The sequence below is a fragment of the Antechinus flavipes genome, chromosome 5 (genome assembly GCF_016432865.1).
Source record: "Antechinus flavipes isolate AdamAnt ecotype Samford, QLD, Australia chromosome 5, AdamAnt_v2, whole genome shotgun sequence".
NCBI lineage: Eukaryota > Metazoa > Chordata > Mammalia > Dasyuromorphia > Dasyuridae > Antechinus > Antechinus flavipes.
Genome location: NC_067402.1, coordinates 141,620,178 through 141,635,936, shown reverse-complemented (window position 1 = coordinate 141,635,936; position 15,759 = coordinate 141,620,178). Strand labels below are relative to the sequence as shown.

General features: G+C 33.9%; 1 protein-coding gene across 1 annotated transcript in view; it reads left to right on the top strand.

Moving 5' to 3' along the window:
- The window catches only part of SLC26A4 (solute carrier family 26 member 4), a 55,418-nt gene extending 41,241 nt beyond the window's left edge, over window positions 1–14,177 (top strand). The window contains exons 15-20 of the mRNA XM_052001326.1: window positions 801–896; window positions 1,875–2,105; window positions 6,678–6,732; window positions 9,923–10,068; window positions 10,986–11,069; window positions 11,754–14,177. Of these exons, the coding sequence (XP_051857286.1) occupies window positions 801–896; window positions 1,875–2,105; window positions 6,678–6,732; window positions 9,923–10,068; window positions 10,986–11,069; window positions 11,754–11,777 (636 nt within the window). The 3' untranslated portion in view covers window positions 11,778–14,177. The remainder of the gene's footprint in view (window positions 1–800; window positions 897–1,874; window positions 2,106–6,677; window positions 6,733–9,922; window positions 10,069–10,985; window positions 11,070–11,753) is intronic.
- Window positions 14,178–15,759: the final 1,582 nt, after the last annotated feature.

Sequence of the window (15,759 nt, the reverse complement as noted above, 5' to 3'; positions counted from 1 at the left end):
GCATCTTTGAATGGGCTGTCCTCCCCTACTGCTCTCCATGAACCCCATCCTTAGAAGAGACCTTTCCTGATTCTCCCCAATTATTAGAGCCTTCCAGTTATTTTATTTTTTATGCCTTTGATTTATTTATCTGTGTACTTTTTCCCACTCCCACTTTAATCTTGAGAGGAACCTTGCCTGGAACATAATACATGTTTAATAAATGTTTGTTGAATTAAATTTATAAAAATGGTGATTCAGATGTTTTAAGTTAATTCTTTATTTTCTTTTTTTTTCTTCTGTGAATAATTTATTTTTTTAAATAGTTTTTTATTTACAAGTTATATGCATGGGTAATTTTACAGCATTGACAATTGCCAAATCTTTTGTTCCAATTTTTCCCCTTCTTCCCCCCCACCTCCTCCCCTAGATGGCAGGATGACCAAAACATGTTAAATATGTTAAAGTATAAATTAAATACAAAATAAGTATACATGTCCAAACTGTTATTTTGCTGTACAAAAAGAATCGGATTCTGAAATAGTGTACAATTACCCTGTCAAAGAAATCAAAAATGCTGGTGGGCAAAAATATAAGGATTGGGAATTCTATGTAATGGTTCTTAGTCATCTCCCAGAGTTCTTTCACTGGGTGTAGCTGGTTCAGTTCATTACTGATCCATTGGAACTGATTTGGTTCTTCTCATTGCTGAAGATGGCCAGGTCCATCAGAATTGATCATCATATAGTCTTGTTGTTGAAGTATATAATGATCTCCTGGCTCTGCTCATTTCACTCAGCATAACTTCTTTATTTTCAAAGGTTGGGTTTGATGCAGTTCGAGTTTATAATAAGAGGCTCAAAGCACTGAGGAAAATACAGAAACTTGTCAAAAAGGGACAGCTGCGAGCAACAAAGGTAACGATAAGCTAGGTTTAAAATCTGCCTTAGGCATTTTACAATGTAACTCAAGGCAAGGTACTTATTGTTATAACCCCAATTTCATCATATGGAAGTAAGTAATGAATGAATGAACCAAGAAGTAGTTATTAAATGTTTACTATGTACAAAGCACTGGAGGCACAAAGAAAAATAAGATAATCTCTGCCCATGAGGTCACTTTTTGATGGAGACAGCATGTAGAAGGTTTCAGTTACAAGTCAGATAGAAAGATAATGTGGTCTTAGAGCTCAGTGGCAAAGTGGTTGGTCATGATTTTTTTTTTATTAAAGCTTTTTATTTTTCAAAACTTATGCATGGATAGATAAATTCTGTGACATTAACCCTTGCAAAACCTTGTGTTCCAATTTTCCCCACCTTCGCCCACCTCCCTCTCCTAGATGGTAGGTAGTCATATGGTAAACATAGTAGAAATATGCATTTGCAAATATGCAAACATGTTTATACAATTATTTTGCTTCACAAGGGAAATCAAATCATACTGAAAAAAAAAATGAGAAAGAAAATAAAATGGTAACACATTTTTTTAAAAAATCATTCATTTTGGGTGTAGAGCCATTTGAAAGTGCCATGGGCTTTGCCAATAGGAATTTTCTGGGTCTTCAGCCGTTGTGGCCACTGAGGAGACAGAGGCTGTACAACCTGCCCCAAAGGTTGCCTCTCGACATGATGGCTGGGCTGAAAGTGGGACTGTAATCTCAGATAATCTGGAGGCACTAAAGCTCACCAGGAAGGTAGGGACTGAGATTATGACAGTGGTTCGATTCAGCTGACAAATGGGACTTGTGAGAGTCAAATCAGACAGTGTTTGTAAAATATTTTGCTTTTGCTTAAAGTATTATTCCATTCTCTTACTTTTATTTCTCTTAAATTTATTTGAAACAACTTTGCAAAGAAACTTACATGCAATGTTCTTGGAATTGCTTTATTGCTTAGAACGGCATTGTCAGCGATGCTTGTGCCATAAATCAAGGTTTTGAGCCTGATGAAGATCCAGAAGTCCCGGAAGACTTGGACATCCCAACTAAGGAAGTAGAGATCCGAGTAGACTGGAATTCCGAGCTTCCTGTCAAAGTGAATGTTCCCAAAGTCCCCATTCACAGCCTGATCCTGGATTTTGGAGCAGTGTCCTTCTTGGATATTGTTGCAGTGAAATCTTTACGAATGGTAAAGTTTTCTTTAATTTGTACAAAACATCCTAGCTACTGGTTTGCATACAATTTTCAGCTGATTCATTAATGTGGAGCTTGGGAATCTGTGATAGAGTAAAAGGAACCCTGCATTCAGAATCTGAAAACCTGGGTTCATATCCCAGCCCTGCACTCTGCTTAGCCATGTGAGCTTGGACAAATCACTTGATCTCTTGACCTCACTTTCCTTATTTGTAAAAAGACCATTTACAAGGACTAAATGGCCTCCAGCAGTTTTTCAAGCTTTAAAATTCTGCAAGCAACTTGATCCTTGCAAAACCTTGTGTTCCAAATTTTTCCCTCCTTTTTCTCGACCCTCTCTCCTGAACGGCAAGTAATCCAATATGTATGTTAAATGTGTTTTTAAAATATGTTAATAGCATTTTCATTCTTTCTGTTGTTGTCTGTTTGTTTTCTTTCTCATTTTTTTTTCCTTCTTGATCCATTTTTTCCTATGCAGCAAGGTAACTGCATAAATATGTATACATATATTGGATTTACTATATATTTTAACATATTTAATGTGTATTTGATTACCTGCCATCTAGAGGAAGGGGTAGGAGAAAGAAGGGGAAAGTCTGGAACACAAGGCTTTGCAAGGGTCAATGTTGAAAAAATTACCCATGCATATGTTTTTAAAATAAAAAGCTTTAATAAAAAAAGGGAAAAAATAAAAATAATATGTTAAATCCAATATATATATATATAAAATTATCTTGCTGCACAAGAAAAATCAGATTAAAAAGGAAAAAATGTGAAAGAAAACAAAATGCAAGCAAACAATAAAAAGGGTGAAAATGCTATGTTGTGATCCACACTTAGTTCTTCTCTCTGGGTGTAGATGGCTCTCTTCATCACAAGATCATTGAAACTGGCCTCAATTATCTCATTGTTGAAAAGAGTCACTGGGACTACTTTTTATGTGGAGAGTAGCAAGATGAAGATTATCTAGGATTTAGAGGGCCAGATACTAATGAAAAACAGTTTTCAGAACAATTTGATATCAGAACAAGTAATAAATCAAGAAAAGAGTTGAAGAGCATGCAATTAATTATCAAAGGGCAGAAATAGATAGGAGATCAGAAATCCAGGTAGGAAGGCCACAGATTAAGAAATTAAATGAGCATTAGATTTTATGATGGGCAAAAAGTCTGAAATCCAGGTGGAAAGATAACTTAGGTCGAAGTTCAAGCAATAAATAGTGATATAAACATGAATATGAGGTGAGCTCTGGTTCAGCTAGAATTCAATTGACTTTATTAAATGTTTTTCAATGTGCAAGATACTGTGCTAGGTGTTGGGACTACATATTACATTCTACAGAGGGAATATCACAGTTCTACAGATGAGTAAAAAGAAGATAACTTAATAAGGGTGGGAGGAGCAAATAGAATCAGGAAAGCCTTCCTACAGGAAGTGGAGTTTGAGTATTGATGGGAAACCAGGGACTCTAAAAATTACAGTGAAAAAGAAATATATTCCAGGAACAAGGGAGAGCCTTTGCAAAGGAACACACCAGGGGCAGCTAACACCAGAACTGGAATCAGGAGGACCTGAGTTCAATTCTGGGCTCAGATGCTTACTAGTTTGCAGATTATTTTAGAAGCAGTATGGATTGTTGAATGGCACAGTGACATGGTCAATTTTAGCTTTAGGAAGATTATTTTAGCATTATGTGCTAGAAGAGGGGAATGATTTCACAGAAATGAAAAGGTACACTAAAACTGATTTTTTTTTCAGTACATTTCTATATATTAAGTATGAGCCAGCTGAAGAAAGCTTTTTATTCTATGGGAAAAAAACCAAAACACATAAAAACATACACATAAAACATATAGTTAGCCTTAATGTTAGTTGACCTTTCAGAAAAAAGGGAGTAAAAAAATATATTTTTGTTTTTCAAAAACATTTATTTATTATCTTTTTTTAAATAGCTTTTTATTTACAAGATATATGCATGGGTAATTTTTCGCATTGACAATTGCAAAACCTTTTGTTCCAACTTTCTCTTCCTTCCCCCTACCCCTTCCCCCAGATGGCAGGTTAACCAATACATGTTAAATATGTTAAAGTATAAGTTAACATTTACTTATTATCAAAAGAGTTTTGTTGGAAATTACTCGTTCTTGCCTGGAAAAGGCAATTATCAGTTTTTTTGGCTGAACATTTACATCTTGGAAATTGACAAGTACTACAAATCAGGACTTGAATTATTATTTTGCTGATAGTCCAAACTTAAGAAAGTGAAGAAAAAGTTAATAATGTAGATTAAAGTTTAAAGTGTATGAATATTTTCAGAGAGCTAGTTGCTAAACACTTGTTTATTACATATATATTATATATATATATTAGTCATACTTATTAAACATTACAGATAAATGTCTAAACATACAACTGCAAAAAACAAAACAAAAACAAAAACACTCTGAGCTGCTATCTCTCCTTCCATCAGTGTAGGTTATATAAAGAAAATTGATCACCCCTCAGCATGATACTCACTCCAAAAGGTCTACCACTATCTATATATTTACTTAAAGTCCCATTGCCTGTGTAAATTTCTTTAATCTGAAAACATACTGGAATCACCAAATTTCACATCTGGCGTAGATTTTAGTGGCCATCCAGTCCTACCCATACTTTCCATACATCTAATGAAAAAAATGCCTATAGCAACATACCCAGCAAGAGCTTTACTGCCTTCTGAGGCTATCCATTCAAGTTTGGAACAGCTCTGTTAGGAAGTTTTTCACTTATCAAGCCTAAATTTGACTTTGGGTTACTTCCATTGCTCCTACTTTTCACCTGCTGGATTCAGGCAGTTAATCAGTCAATTAGTTTTCATTAAATGTTTACTAAGTGCTGAGTACAGGTAATACAAAGGCAAAAATTATACTTGCTCTCAAGGAGCTTGGCATCTAATGGAGAAGGCAATATGCAAGCAACTATGTGCAAATAAGATATATACAAGATAAATTGGGGTGGTGGGGAAATTTCAGAGAGAAAGCATATTAGTGATTTGAGAAGGACTTGGAAAAGCTTATTTTTTTCTTTTTCAATTAATAGTAGTTTATTTTTTTAAATTACATGTAAAGATAGTTTTCAACATCACTTTTGTAAGATTGAGTTCCAAATTTTTTTTCTTCTCTCTACTTTCCCTCCTTTCTCTCCAAGACAGCAAGCAATCTGATATAGATTATACATGTATAATCATTTTAAACATATTTCTATATTAGTTATGTGAAAGAAAAATCTAAACAAAAGAGGAAAACCACAAAAAAATAAACAAAAAAGGTAAAATAGTAATCAATCTTCAGTCTCCACAGTTCTTACTCTGGATGTGGATGGCATTTTCCATCCTAAGTCTATTGGAATTGTCTTCAATCATTGTATTGCTGAGAAAAGCTAAGTCTTTCATAGTTGATCATCACATGATCTTGCTGGTTCTGCTAATTTCACTCAGCATCAGTTATTCTAAGTCTTTTCAGGTTTTTCTGAAATAAGCCTATTTGTCACTTCTTATTGAATAATAGTATTCTATTATACATATATCATATATCATAATTTATTCAGCCTCCACTCAGTTTCCAGTTTCTTACCACTACAAAAAGGGCTGCTACAAACATTTTTGCACATGTGGGTCCCTTTCCCTCCTTTAAGATCTCTTTGGGAAACAGATCCAGGAGATACTCTGCTGGATCAAAGAGTGTGCAGTTTTATAGCCCTTTGGGCATAGTTGGTTAAGGCTTCTTTAAGAATTTGGGAACTTAGCCAGGAAGCCAGAGAAATCAGGAGATGGAGATGAAAAGGATAGTTGCAGTTTAATAATCCCACTTCCAGATGATAAATTTTTTAAATACTTAGGTCCAATATAAAACCCTTTTCTCAAGATTAAATATGCTCAGTTCCTTCAACAATTTCCATATAACATGAATTTGAAGTGTTTTGCATCCTGGTTGCCCTTCCTATGAAAGCTCTCCATACTTTTCTAATTATTATTAACCCATTCTAAAATAAAGTGTTCAAGAGGGACCATAGCACTCAAGATATCACCTGAGCAGGATGAAGTTCAGAAGGAATATTACCTCCCTTTTCCAAGAAATGGTATTCCTCTTTGTGAAACTCAAGCCATTGTTATTTTTAACTGATGTATCACATTACTGACTTGTATCCACTAAGATTTCTAGAACTTTTCCAGAAGAATTGATGTGTGGCCCTGATTTATCTATCTTGTGTTTGTAGAGAAATTTTTTTTTAATTTTAAAAATTATTTTTGTAAAGTAAAATTCTTGAGCAAGATATTACATTTATCCTTATTAACTTTTATCTGTTCAGTTTTTTAACATTCCAATATCTTTTTGCATCCTACTTGTCATTCATTAAATCAGTTATCTTTCCTAGGTTTCCTATCTTTCCAAGAATTATTTATTTGTGGAACTTTTTGGAACCATACAGTACTTTGATTCTATAGAAATGTGTCTATGTTAATTCACCCCCATAAGAACCATGTATGAATTTACATCAGCATTGAAAAATTCCCCTTTCTTTTCAGATTGTAAAAGAGTTCCAAAGAATTGATGTGAATGTATACTTTGCTTCACTTAAAGGTAAGTCAATGTATGTGTGCATATATCTCAGCCCCCCTGGAATTTGGAAATTTTGTCTATGTGAGTACCTTTTTGAATGTGTAGTGTTGGAATTGCACTGAAACTCATGTTCTGGTGAATGGATTTCAAGAATAAGAACTTATAAACGGGTGAAATGTGGGCAGGGATGGCCTTCCCATCGAATGAATATATTTCTCCTCATTCCCCAGACTCTCTTTGAAGAAAAGCTTTATTTTGAAGAGGTTTTTCTTGGGACAGGGGCACTTTTGATATGAAATAATCTACTTTTTCTTCTCCTCTACCATATTTCTCTCTAGTTAACATGTATACTTTTTTTGTTCTATATTCAATGCAGTTTTTATTCTATAGTAATACATAAGAAGTAGAAGACATGGGCCCAGCTCTCAAGAACCTTATAATATTTTGTGGGGGAAGAATATACAGGCAATTTTGCTATAATGAATGTGTTCTCCAAAAGCTCTTCACTGTGGAAAATTATGCATTAAGAACCTATGGAGGAAATGGAGTTAAGAGCATGGTGCTCAAAAGCTTTGTCAGTGTTACATTAAAAAAGTACCATAATTCTTTAAAAAGTAGTATAGTTTTGGTTATATATATATTTATATATAATATATACAATATATTTTATATATTTATATAATATCTATTTATGTAATAATAGTAATTATTATCTTTTTTAAGCTGAGGCTATTGGGGTTAAGTGATTTTCCCAGAATCACACAGCTAGGAAGTGTTAAATGTCTGAGATCACATTTGAACTTGGGTCCTTCTGACTTCAGGACTGGTGCTCTATCCACTGTGCCACCTAGCTGCTCCTTATATTTATTATTTTCTATTAATTCACATTAATATAAAATATTGAATACATATATAATATATATCATAAATATATTAATATATGCATTATATATACATATAAAGTAGTATAGTTAGATGGTCTCAGAATGGAGGCAAGATGATGGAGTGAGACACAAACAAAAGGGGAGGTCTGGCCAGCAGTGTAGAGCAAAGAAAAAGGAGTCTGAGCAGGAAGTCTTAGGGCAGAAAGATATCAGGAGTTAGAAGTGGGAGCAAATGCACCTGGAAACTGTTGCTCGTTACCTAGTTCTGGATTCCAGATGCAGAGGTGGAAGGAGCAGTTAGTTTGCAGCGAGCTAGCTGCGCGCTGAGCACGGCGTGAGGTCCGGAGCCGGGAGCAGAGCTGCTCCTCAGCTGGACCTGACAGCCCAGCCCACAAGCCTGCAGTGCAATAAGCAGGAATGTGTCTGACCAAAGGGGAAGCAGCGGTCAGGCCGTCTGACCATAAAACCTCCAGCAAGACTCTTAATTGAAACTCAACCCCGTCCAAGCCAAGAGACTCGCTCTTGAGTCGAGAAGTTGCAGAGCTCAGACCAGAGAGCAGGGCAGACTTTCCTGAACGTGGGTCACTTGGGGAGTGCTGAAAAAATCCAGACTGAATCTGAGAGCAGTAGGAGGACATCCAAGCACTGAGCTCGAGCCAGACACTTCCCCGCTCCCTGTATCCCCCTTCTCTAGAAGGGAGCAGAGTCCGACTCTAACAAAGTCCAAAATCAAGAAATAGGCTGGAAAAAGGAGCAAAGAAAAAACCAACCTCCTGTAAAAGCTGTTTCGGCCAAGGGGGACGCTCGAGATCCAGGAGCTAGAGTCAAGGTCTAGGGCCCCGGGCTGCTGCTCCACCTGAAGCCTCAGGGCTGGAGGCCCCGCGGAAGGGGGTGGGGCAGGTGAAGGGGTTAGAAGTGACTCAGACCAGCCCTTCTCTACTCACAGCTCCTACTGCAGCAGAAGATGTACAATAAATATGGCCTTTTACCTTGACACAGACCTGAAGTTTGCTTGTGAAAGTGGGCATCACAAGGGTTGCAGCTTGTAAGTTATTATGGAGTGAGCCTGTAAGTTATGATGAAGTGGTGCAGTTTTTTTGTGTTCTTTTGCTGTTTCTGGAAGAAGAGATATTGCAAAAGCAAACTTAAAATCTGAGGTACATAGTTGGTCACTAGAGGCATGGCTGATTTGCAGTTTCGTCAATATTTTTCTGTTCCAGCCCTTTACATGCCATAATTCCTTTCAGTGGGATGAGGGAACTTAATTGGGCAGGAGTCTTGATCACATAGGAAGCAAACAAAAAATATTAAGAAAGCACTATATAATTAAAAAGTATTAAGAAAGCATTATATAATTATGCTAAATTTGTACAGAGAGCTAATATATATATGTGTATATATATATATATATATATATATATATATATATATACATTGAATTATTGAATGTAGTGTTCATAAAGGAGAAGAAAAGCTTAGGAAAGAATGTTTTTGGTCAGAAAAAAATGTATCACGGTTTCTGTGTGAAAAGTCAATATTAGAGCAATAAGCAATAAGCTCGGTACTAATTGGGCTTGGTACTGCATAAACATCACGTGTTAGGAGAGTGTAAGTACATATTTTGTGTTTTGTAAAGACTTACCTATTTACATGTTGTGTAATCACATTGGAAGAAGGCAGGGAGTGTTTTTTCTCATTTCTTTGTATCTTCAGAACTTAATACAGTACCTGGTGTATAGTAAGCACTTAATGCTTGTTGATTAATAAAATATTTTATTTTCTTAAAAGTATTTGTTGTTCTGTTTTTTCCATCATCATAATTATCTTTAATATTCTTACAGTCCTTCCCTTTTCAAAGAATCATCCCACATATCAAACATTCATTATCTTTAGGCAGGAAGTACATACTTTTCCAGCTCAAAGGCTATGTTTTTGTTTTGAGAGAGAATGTGAGAGTATGTGTAATTATTTTTAGGACTACTGCCAGTCAACAAGTATTTATTAAATGCTTACGAGGTACAAAGTGCTGTGCTAAGCCCTGGGGGGAATACCAAAAAAAGGCAAAAATATGATCCCTACCCTAAATGGGCTTACTTTCTAATGAAAGAATTGACATGCAAAGAATTACATTCATGTAAGCTATGTAAAGTTTTATTTCTGGTCAATGTTTGAAAAATATACTTGTTTCCTTGGAAATACAAGTTTGGATATATGTATTGACTTGTTATCAGAGGCAAGAATATATTAATAATCTGCTTTGGTGGTATGGAGATGTACTCTCATTACTTTTAACTTAAATGTTTTTCTTTTTTATATTTCATTCAAAGACCATGTGATAGCAAAGCTGGAGCAATGTGGCTTTTATGAAGATAATATTATAAAGGACATGTTCTTCCTGACTGTTCATGATGCTGTGTTATATATACAGAGTCAAATGAAAACTCAAACTGCAGAAGACCCTATCTTGGAAAAGGTAAATGTTTAATTCCTGTGCCTTTCTTTGAAAGAGGTATAAAGCTTATGGAAACCATTTGCTCAAATAAGACACTGAGATTCAATGTGCTATGTTTAACCATATGTGTTTAAAAAACTGGGCATCAATCATATATTGCCTTCTCAGAAGAATTCATGTGAAATTCAGGTTTGCAGATAGTTAAAATATAAATGAAGATGGAGTTAAAATATCTTTTATTTGGATTAAATTAGAAATGAGCTCAAAAAGGGTCTACTATCACATAGCCCAGGTGGGAAGAAACATAAGGGACTGTTCAGATTTGATATTGTTTTTCCAAAATAAAAGAAGTCCACTTTTTTAAAGAGCTTCCATATTTTGTGAACTTTCCCACTAAATACATAGGGGATCTGGACTCTGAAAAAAATCTTTAGTTTGGTCTATCTTTAAGAAGACAGGTATATTATATAATCTCTGCATCCCGAATCCTGTTTTTAATTCTCCTATCCTTACTAAATTTGTTTAAGGAACAGATTATATGTCTCAATGAGCTTACTTTTAATCAGAACTGTATTCCTCAGACCTTATCCCTGTTTTAAGGGCATCTTTGTTTGCATCTTTATTATCCTTCTTGGCATTGTGGCAAGTATTCATATTAAATACTTGTTATTGACTATGTACTTCTTGGTTTTTTACTAAGTGTTATTTAAGCAAAATTTGCTGTAGACTAAAGGATACAATAACCTTTTCCCTACATGTCTATCTCACTACAGTGCCTCAATGATGGCTAAACCCACTTCTAACTTTTCCAGTTTATCTTCATTATTTATGTGTGAATTTATAGCTCTTCAGTCATGTCTTTAGCAGCAAAATTAACTAGGTTATTAGAATGAGTAATTACGTGCTCAGTGAGTATTAAACTTTATTCTCTTTGTAAGATTCATCTGATACAAGAATATAAAGATCCTCTTGAATTAATGGACAGAGAGATGATTGAAGATGGTCTTGATGTACAGGATGAGGTATGATTATTTTTTTCAAATAAATCACTTTATTTTGTAATGAGTTGAAAAGTATTCATAATACTAAATACAGTTTCTGATTGGAAACTGACCAAAGAGAAATATCTACAAAAGATATTCCAAGGAGTCATCTGACTCTGCTTATATAGTTCCAGTAATGAATATCTCCTTACTCCACAAGCTAGTTCTTCCATTTTTGAAATTTTACTTATGAAATTGAGTTCATTTGTTTTTAAAGAAAACCATGGCTAAAATCGTTGAGTCAATTTTTATTTCTGATTGTTACATGTAACTATCTGATGCAGCTTTGTTCTGAGTGTAAAACTGATAGCTAAGGAGGGCAAAAAGCATGTTACATACATACATATTATTTGCATAAGCAATATACTTCTGCTTTAAGCAGGTATCAAGGGAATCAGCTAAGAAGCTGATAAATCTAGTGCATTAACCACCTTTTAGTAAACTCAGCATAGTTCCTTTAAATAATTTGTTTCCCTGTGTCATTTATAATGTGATTAGATTTACTAAAATTCATTTTGTATTAACTCTTCAGAAACATACCTATTGTGAGATGTATCACAAATGAGTATACTTGAATAAAGTTTATATAATAGGAAATTAGGAAAAGAAGATGTAGATTCCAGTGAATTCAGATTTATCTATCAACTTTCTTTGTTTCTGCAGGCAATGCGTAAACTTGCTTCGTGATGGAAGGCTATTGGAATTGGCAACTCTATGGACTATGTGGCAATATTTGCAAACCAATATTATATTATGCAAGCATTTTCTGTCTTGACTATTTCTTTGAATTTTAAAACTCATTTGTTTTCTATCGCATATTCTAAAAATATCTGTGCGTTTCTTCTCCTAAGACTATCATTGAGCCAGGTCTATAAACATTTGGCCTCTGTTTTGCACAGAATGGCTAATGAGAAAAATGGTTCAGGCAAATTTTAAGAGTATATGCTAAATGTGCAGTAAAGATTCTTCCATGAAAAGGGGTAGCTTTCCTAGTAGTTTAAAGGGGGTGCATATTTATTTCCAGTCTGGGAATGTAAAATCAGTAATAGTGATATATTTGAAATGATTATGATTAATTTTTTGTATTAATCTGAAACTCACAGAAAAAAAGTAACCATTTTTTATTTATCACTGTGGGTAGGTCTGCCTGAAACAAAAGCAATAAAAAATAAAGACCACAAATATTTATACTGATTCATCAACCAAGGGGAAATGACATGATAAGCTATTTTGGTAATATAATCAAAGTGAATCTTTTCCCCCCTTTAATAAATACAAAGTTAGCACATGATAAAGAAATGTTAGTATCTGTGAATAGAGCCTGAACCAGAATTCAGAAGCTATAAAATTGTGCTGATATACTTATAAAAAGGTACTTATGCAAAGAAGTATATGAGAGTTGAAGGGAAGAGAAGTCAATGACAGAATTATGTATGTTTTTTTTGAGTGATAATTTTAAGGAATGTACAGTTAATTAAATCACAATTGAAACAAGAAAAACATGACTGTTTCTAGGTCAACCTATATCACGCTTAAAAGGAAATTTTTATGGATGTATCCATATGCAATTTCTATATATTCATATTACATGTTTGTTTTTAAAAGTCTTTTTGATTTTGAGTTAAATGGTGCAGGCTATTCTAAAATTGTGTGAGCACTTTAAAATTCAGAAGAAGCTTCTATTATATTAACACTTATAGGTACATTGTCATTAAAAATTATGTTTTTAAGATTTCTTGCATTATATGAAAAACTTGCTTTTAGTAAATCCTAAACATATAGTATACAAAACCAAAAAATATATCAACATTCAATATTGAAAATTATTAAATTTGGAAAATACTATCTTTAAAGATGCTCTAAGTTTTTAAAAAGGGATTTTTGTATAGACAGTAGATTTATACATGTATGTACATATCCACACACACAATTTTTAAAAATCTAGATTTTTAGACAACAAACTTCATTATTGTTATGCTTACTTAATAATTTCTGAGTGCCAATGCATTATGTTTTGTAAAAAAAATAGTGGAATGCAATTGGGTCTGTGAATTTCTTTCATCCTAGAATTTAAGGAAATTGCACTTAAGAGAAAAAACGAGCACACAGCCACCAAATTGAGAATATATCATGTTGAAAGATTCTGTGCTTAGCATATATGTGTGAAATTTCCATATGTTTGGTGGCTAAGCATAAATGTCCAAAGGCAGAATCTATCTTGTTTTTCTCCTGAAAAGCAAAGAGAAATAATAATTATAAGCGTTAGAACTAGAAATAGACTTTAGAGAGCATCTTGTCCAAGGTAAGAGAAGACAGATAGATTAGATGATCTACACAAGGTCACATAGACATAGTAGGTAATGGACCTGGGATGTTAACCCAGGACTTCTGACTGTAAATCCAGTGCTCTTGAAATAATTTTTTATTTTTTCTTTATATGCCAGGTCTGAATGGTTAAAATCAAAGAGCATTGCTTAAGTGCCTCTTGAATGAGCTAAAATATATTGTAATGTATGGAATTCTTTTATGTTCCATAGGTCCTTTGCTTGACTTTAAATTTCTTCTGCATCTTGGGCATAGGACATACTTGTTTATTTAGGGAGTATTTTTCTAGCACTAAAGAGCTAGCTTTAAAATGACAATCTTGAGGAAAAAAAAGTATGCCTCTGTTTAATAGGGGGAATATGCAGTTTGTTTTTATAAGGAAAATACCAAAGTCATATATTTTACAGTAAATTAGAGTTTGTAAAGGTTATTGTCCATTTGTGAGCATTGCAAGCTATATATATATATATATGTCCAGTTTTCCAGATAAGTTCTAAGAATGCTCTTTCCCTATGCATTTTTGTGAACAATAAATATCTCTACAACTGTATCTTCACTGAAAGTTTTACTTGAAACTAAAGGCCTATTTTGTTATATTTTAAACTTTTATGAATAAGATTTTGATATTGTAAAGAGACTTAAATAATAAGGAAATCATGTATATATTGAAAATATTTGCACGTATTTTTGTTAATGTAAAGTTACCTTTTAAATGACTGTGATATGTTCTTTAAAATTATTAAACATAACATAAAAAACAAACTTCTTGCTTTTCCCAATTTGCCTTTATTGCTGCCATTCCAGCGTTTTTCACACCATTTTTATACCTACATTCCCATCTGGCTTGTGTGAAATTTCATTTAGAAAAGAGGCATTTACTGCCATGGTTGTTTTTAGATCTTGAATCCTACCTAAATCTGAGTAATCAGTTTGTGTGGTTGTTGAATTAATAATAACAATTTTTGGGAAACTGGATCAGGGCTCATAAGATCCAAGGATGGGCAACCATTTTTTATTAGCAGCTACACTGACTCTAGGAAAAATGAATTATGGTTCTCATAAACTGTAAAAAAGCAGTTAATCAAGTAGGCCTTTTTTTTCTAAGCTTGTAGGAAATAAACATTTATTTCAAACTAAGTACAGAGAACATAAAAAATAGTACATGTTTAATCCTTGTGGCAGGATACATGCTTGTAGAATTAAGGACAAGATTATTTCTTTGGATGATTCATACTTCTAAAAGCCCAAAGCTCAACTCAGAAATCAAGGATATCTCTTCCCTTGACAAACTTAGAAGCTAGTACCATCTTCTCACTTCCAAGCCCACTGGACAAAATTATCAGGAAATGTTTTATTAAAAGAAGGTCAACAATAAATTATATATTCAGGAACAAGTAATTTGCAAACCCCAAATTTTGAAAAAATCATTGTGAGGATTTCATCACTAAGTCTTCCGATACTGCAGAATTTCTTTGTTTTGTCTCCCTCTTGATAATGATTGATGATATGATAATCATCACTCTGTTTAGTGCACTGCCAAATTGCTGTCTTGGACTGGTTTCCTTTTCTATTTACTATCCTTTGGGGCAGCTATGTGGTGCCTAGAGTTCCCAAATTCAAATCTTGTCTCAGATACTTGATAATTGTGGAACTCTGGACAAGGCACTTTACCCTGTTTGCCTCAGTTTTCACATCTATAAAATGAGTTGGAAAAGTATATGGCAAACCACTCCAATATCTGTCAAAAAAAAAAAAAAAACCCAAATGGAGTCCTGAATAGTCGAGCACAAAAGCAACTGTTGTTGGTTTAGATTGTATATGCTTGAATTTCACTCAGATGTTATATTGTTAGAAAAGCACAAAAAGCTTCCGTAACTGTAGCAAGCTATAGATTACGAAAATGACAAATAAATTAATATATACTTTTGATTTCTTCTCATTGTCACTTAAAAGAGACAGGCAGAAAGAATCCAAGGCAGCATTTGAACCCACATCTTCCTGACTCCAAGTCCAGAGTTTTGGCTATCTAGGGAATACTATACTATCTAGGGAAAATGACAAAAAGGATAGAATGAAAAAAAAAAATAAATAAAGGAGATTCTTGTTTCTGAATCCTTAACTAGCAGCAGAAGATAGAGTATTTTCAGGTGCCAAGGTCAGTTTTCAATTTGTGTTCAGGTTCCAGCCACATTTCTCTTGAGACTAGAAGAAACAAGGATCTTACTTGATTATACCCTAAAGCAGTGGTTCTCAAATCTTTGTTCTCAGTATCTTCATGTTGTTAAAAAAACAAACAAACAAACAAAAAAAAAACTATTGAGGATCTGTTCAAAGAGTTTTTGTT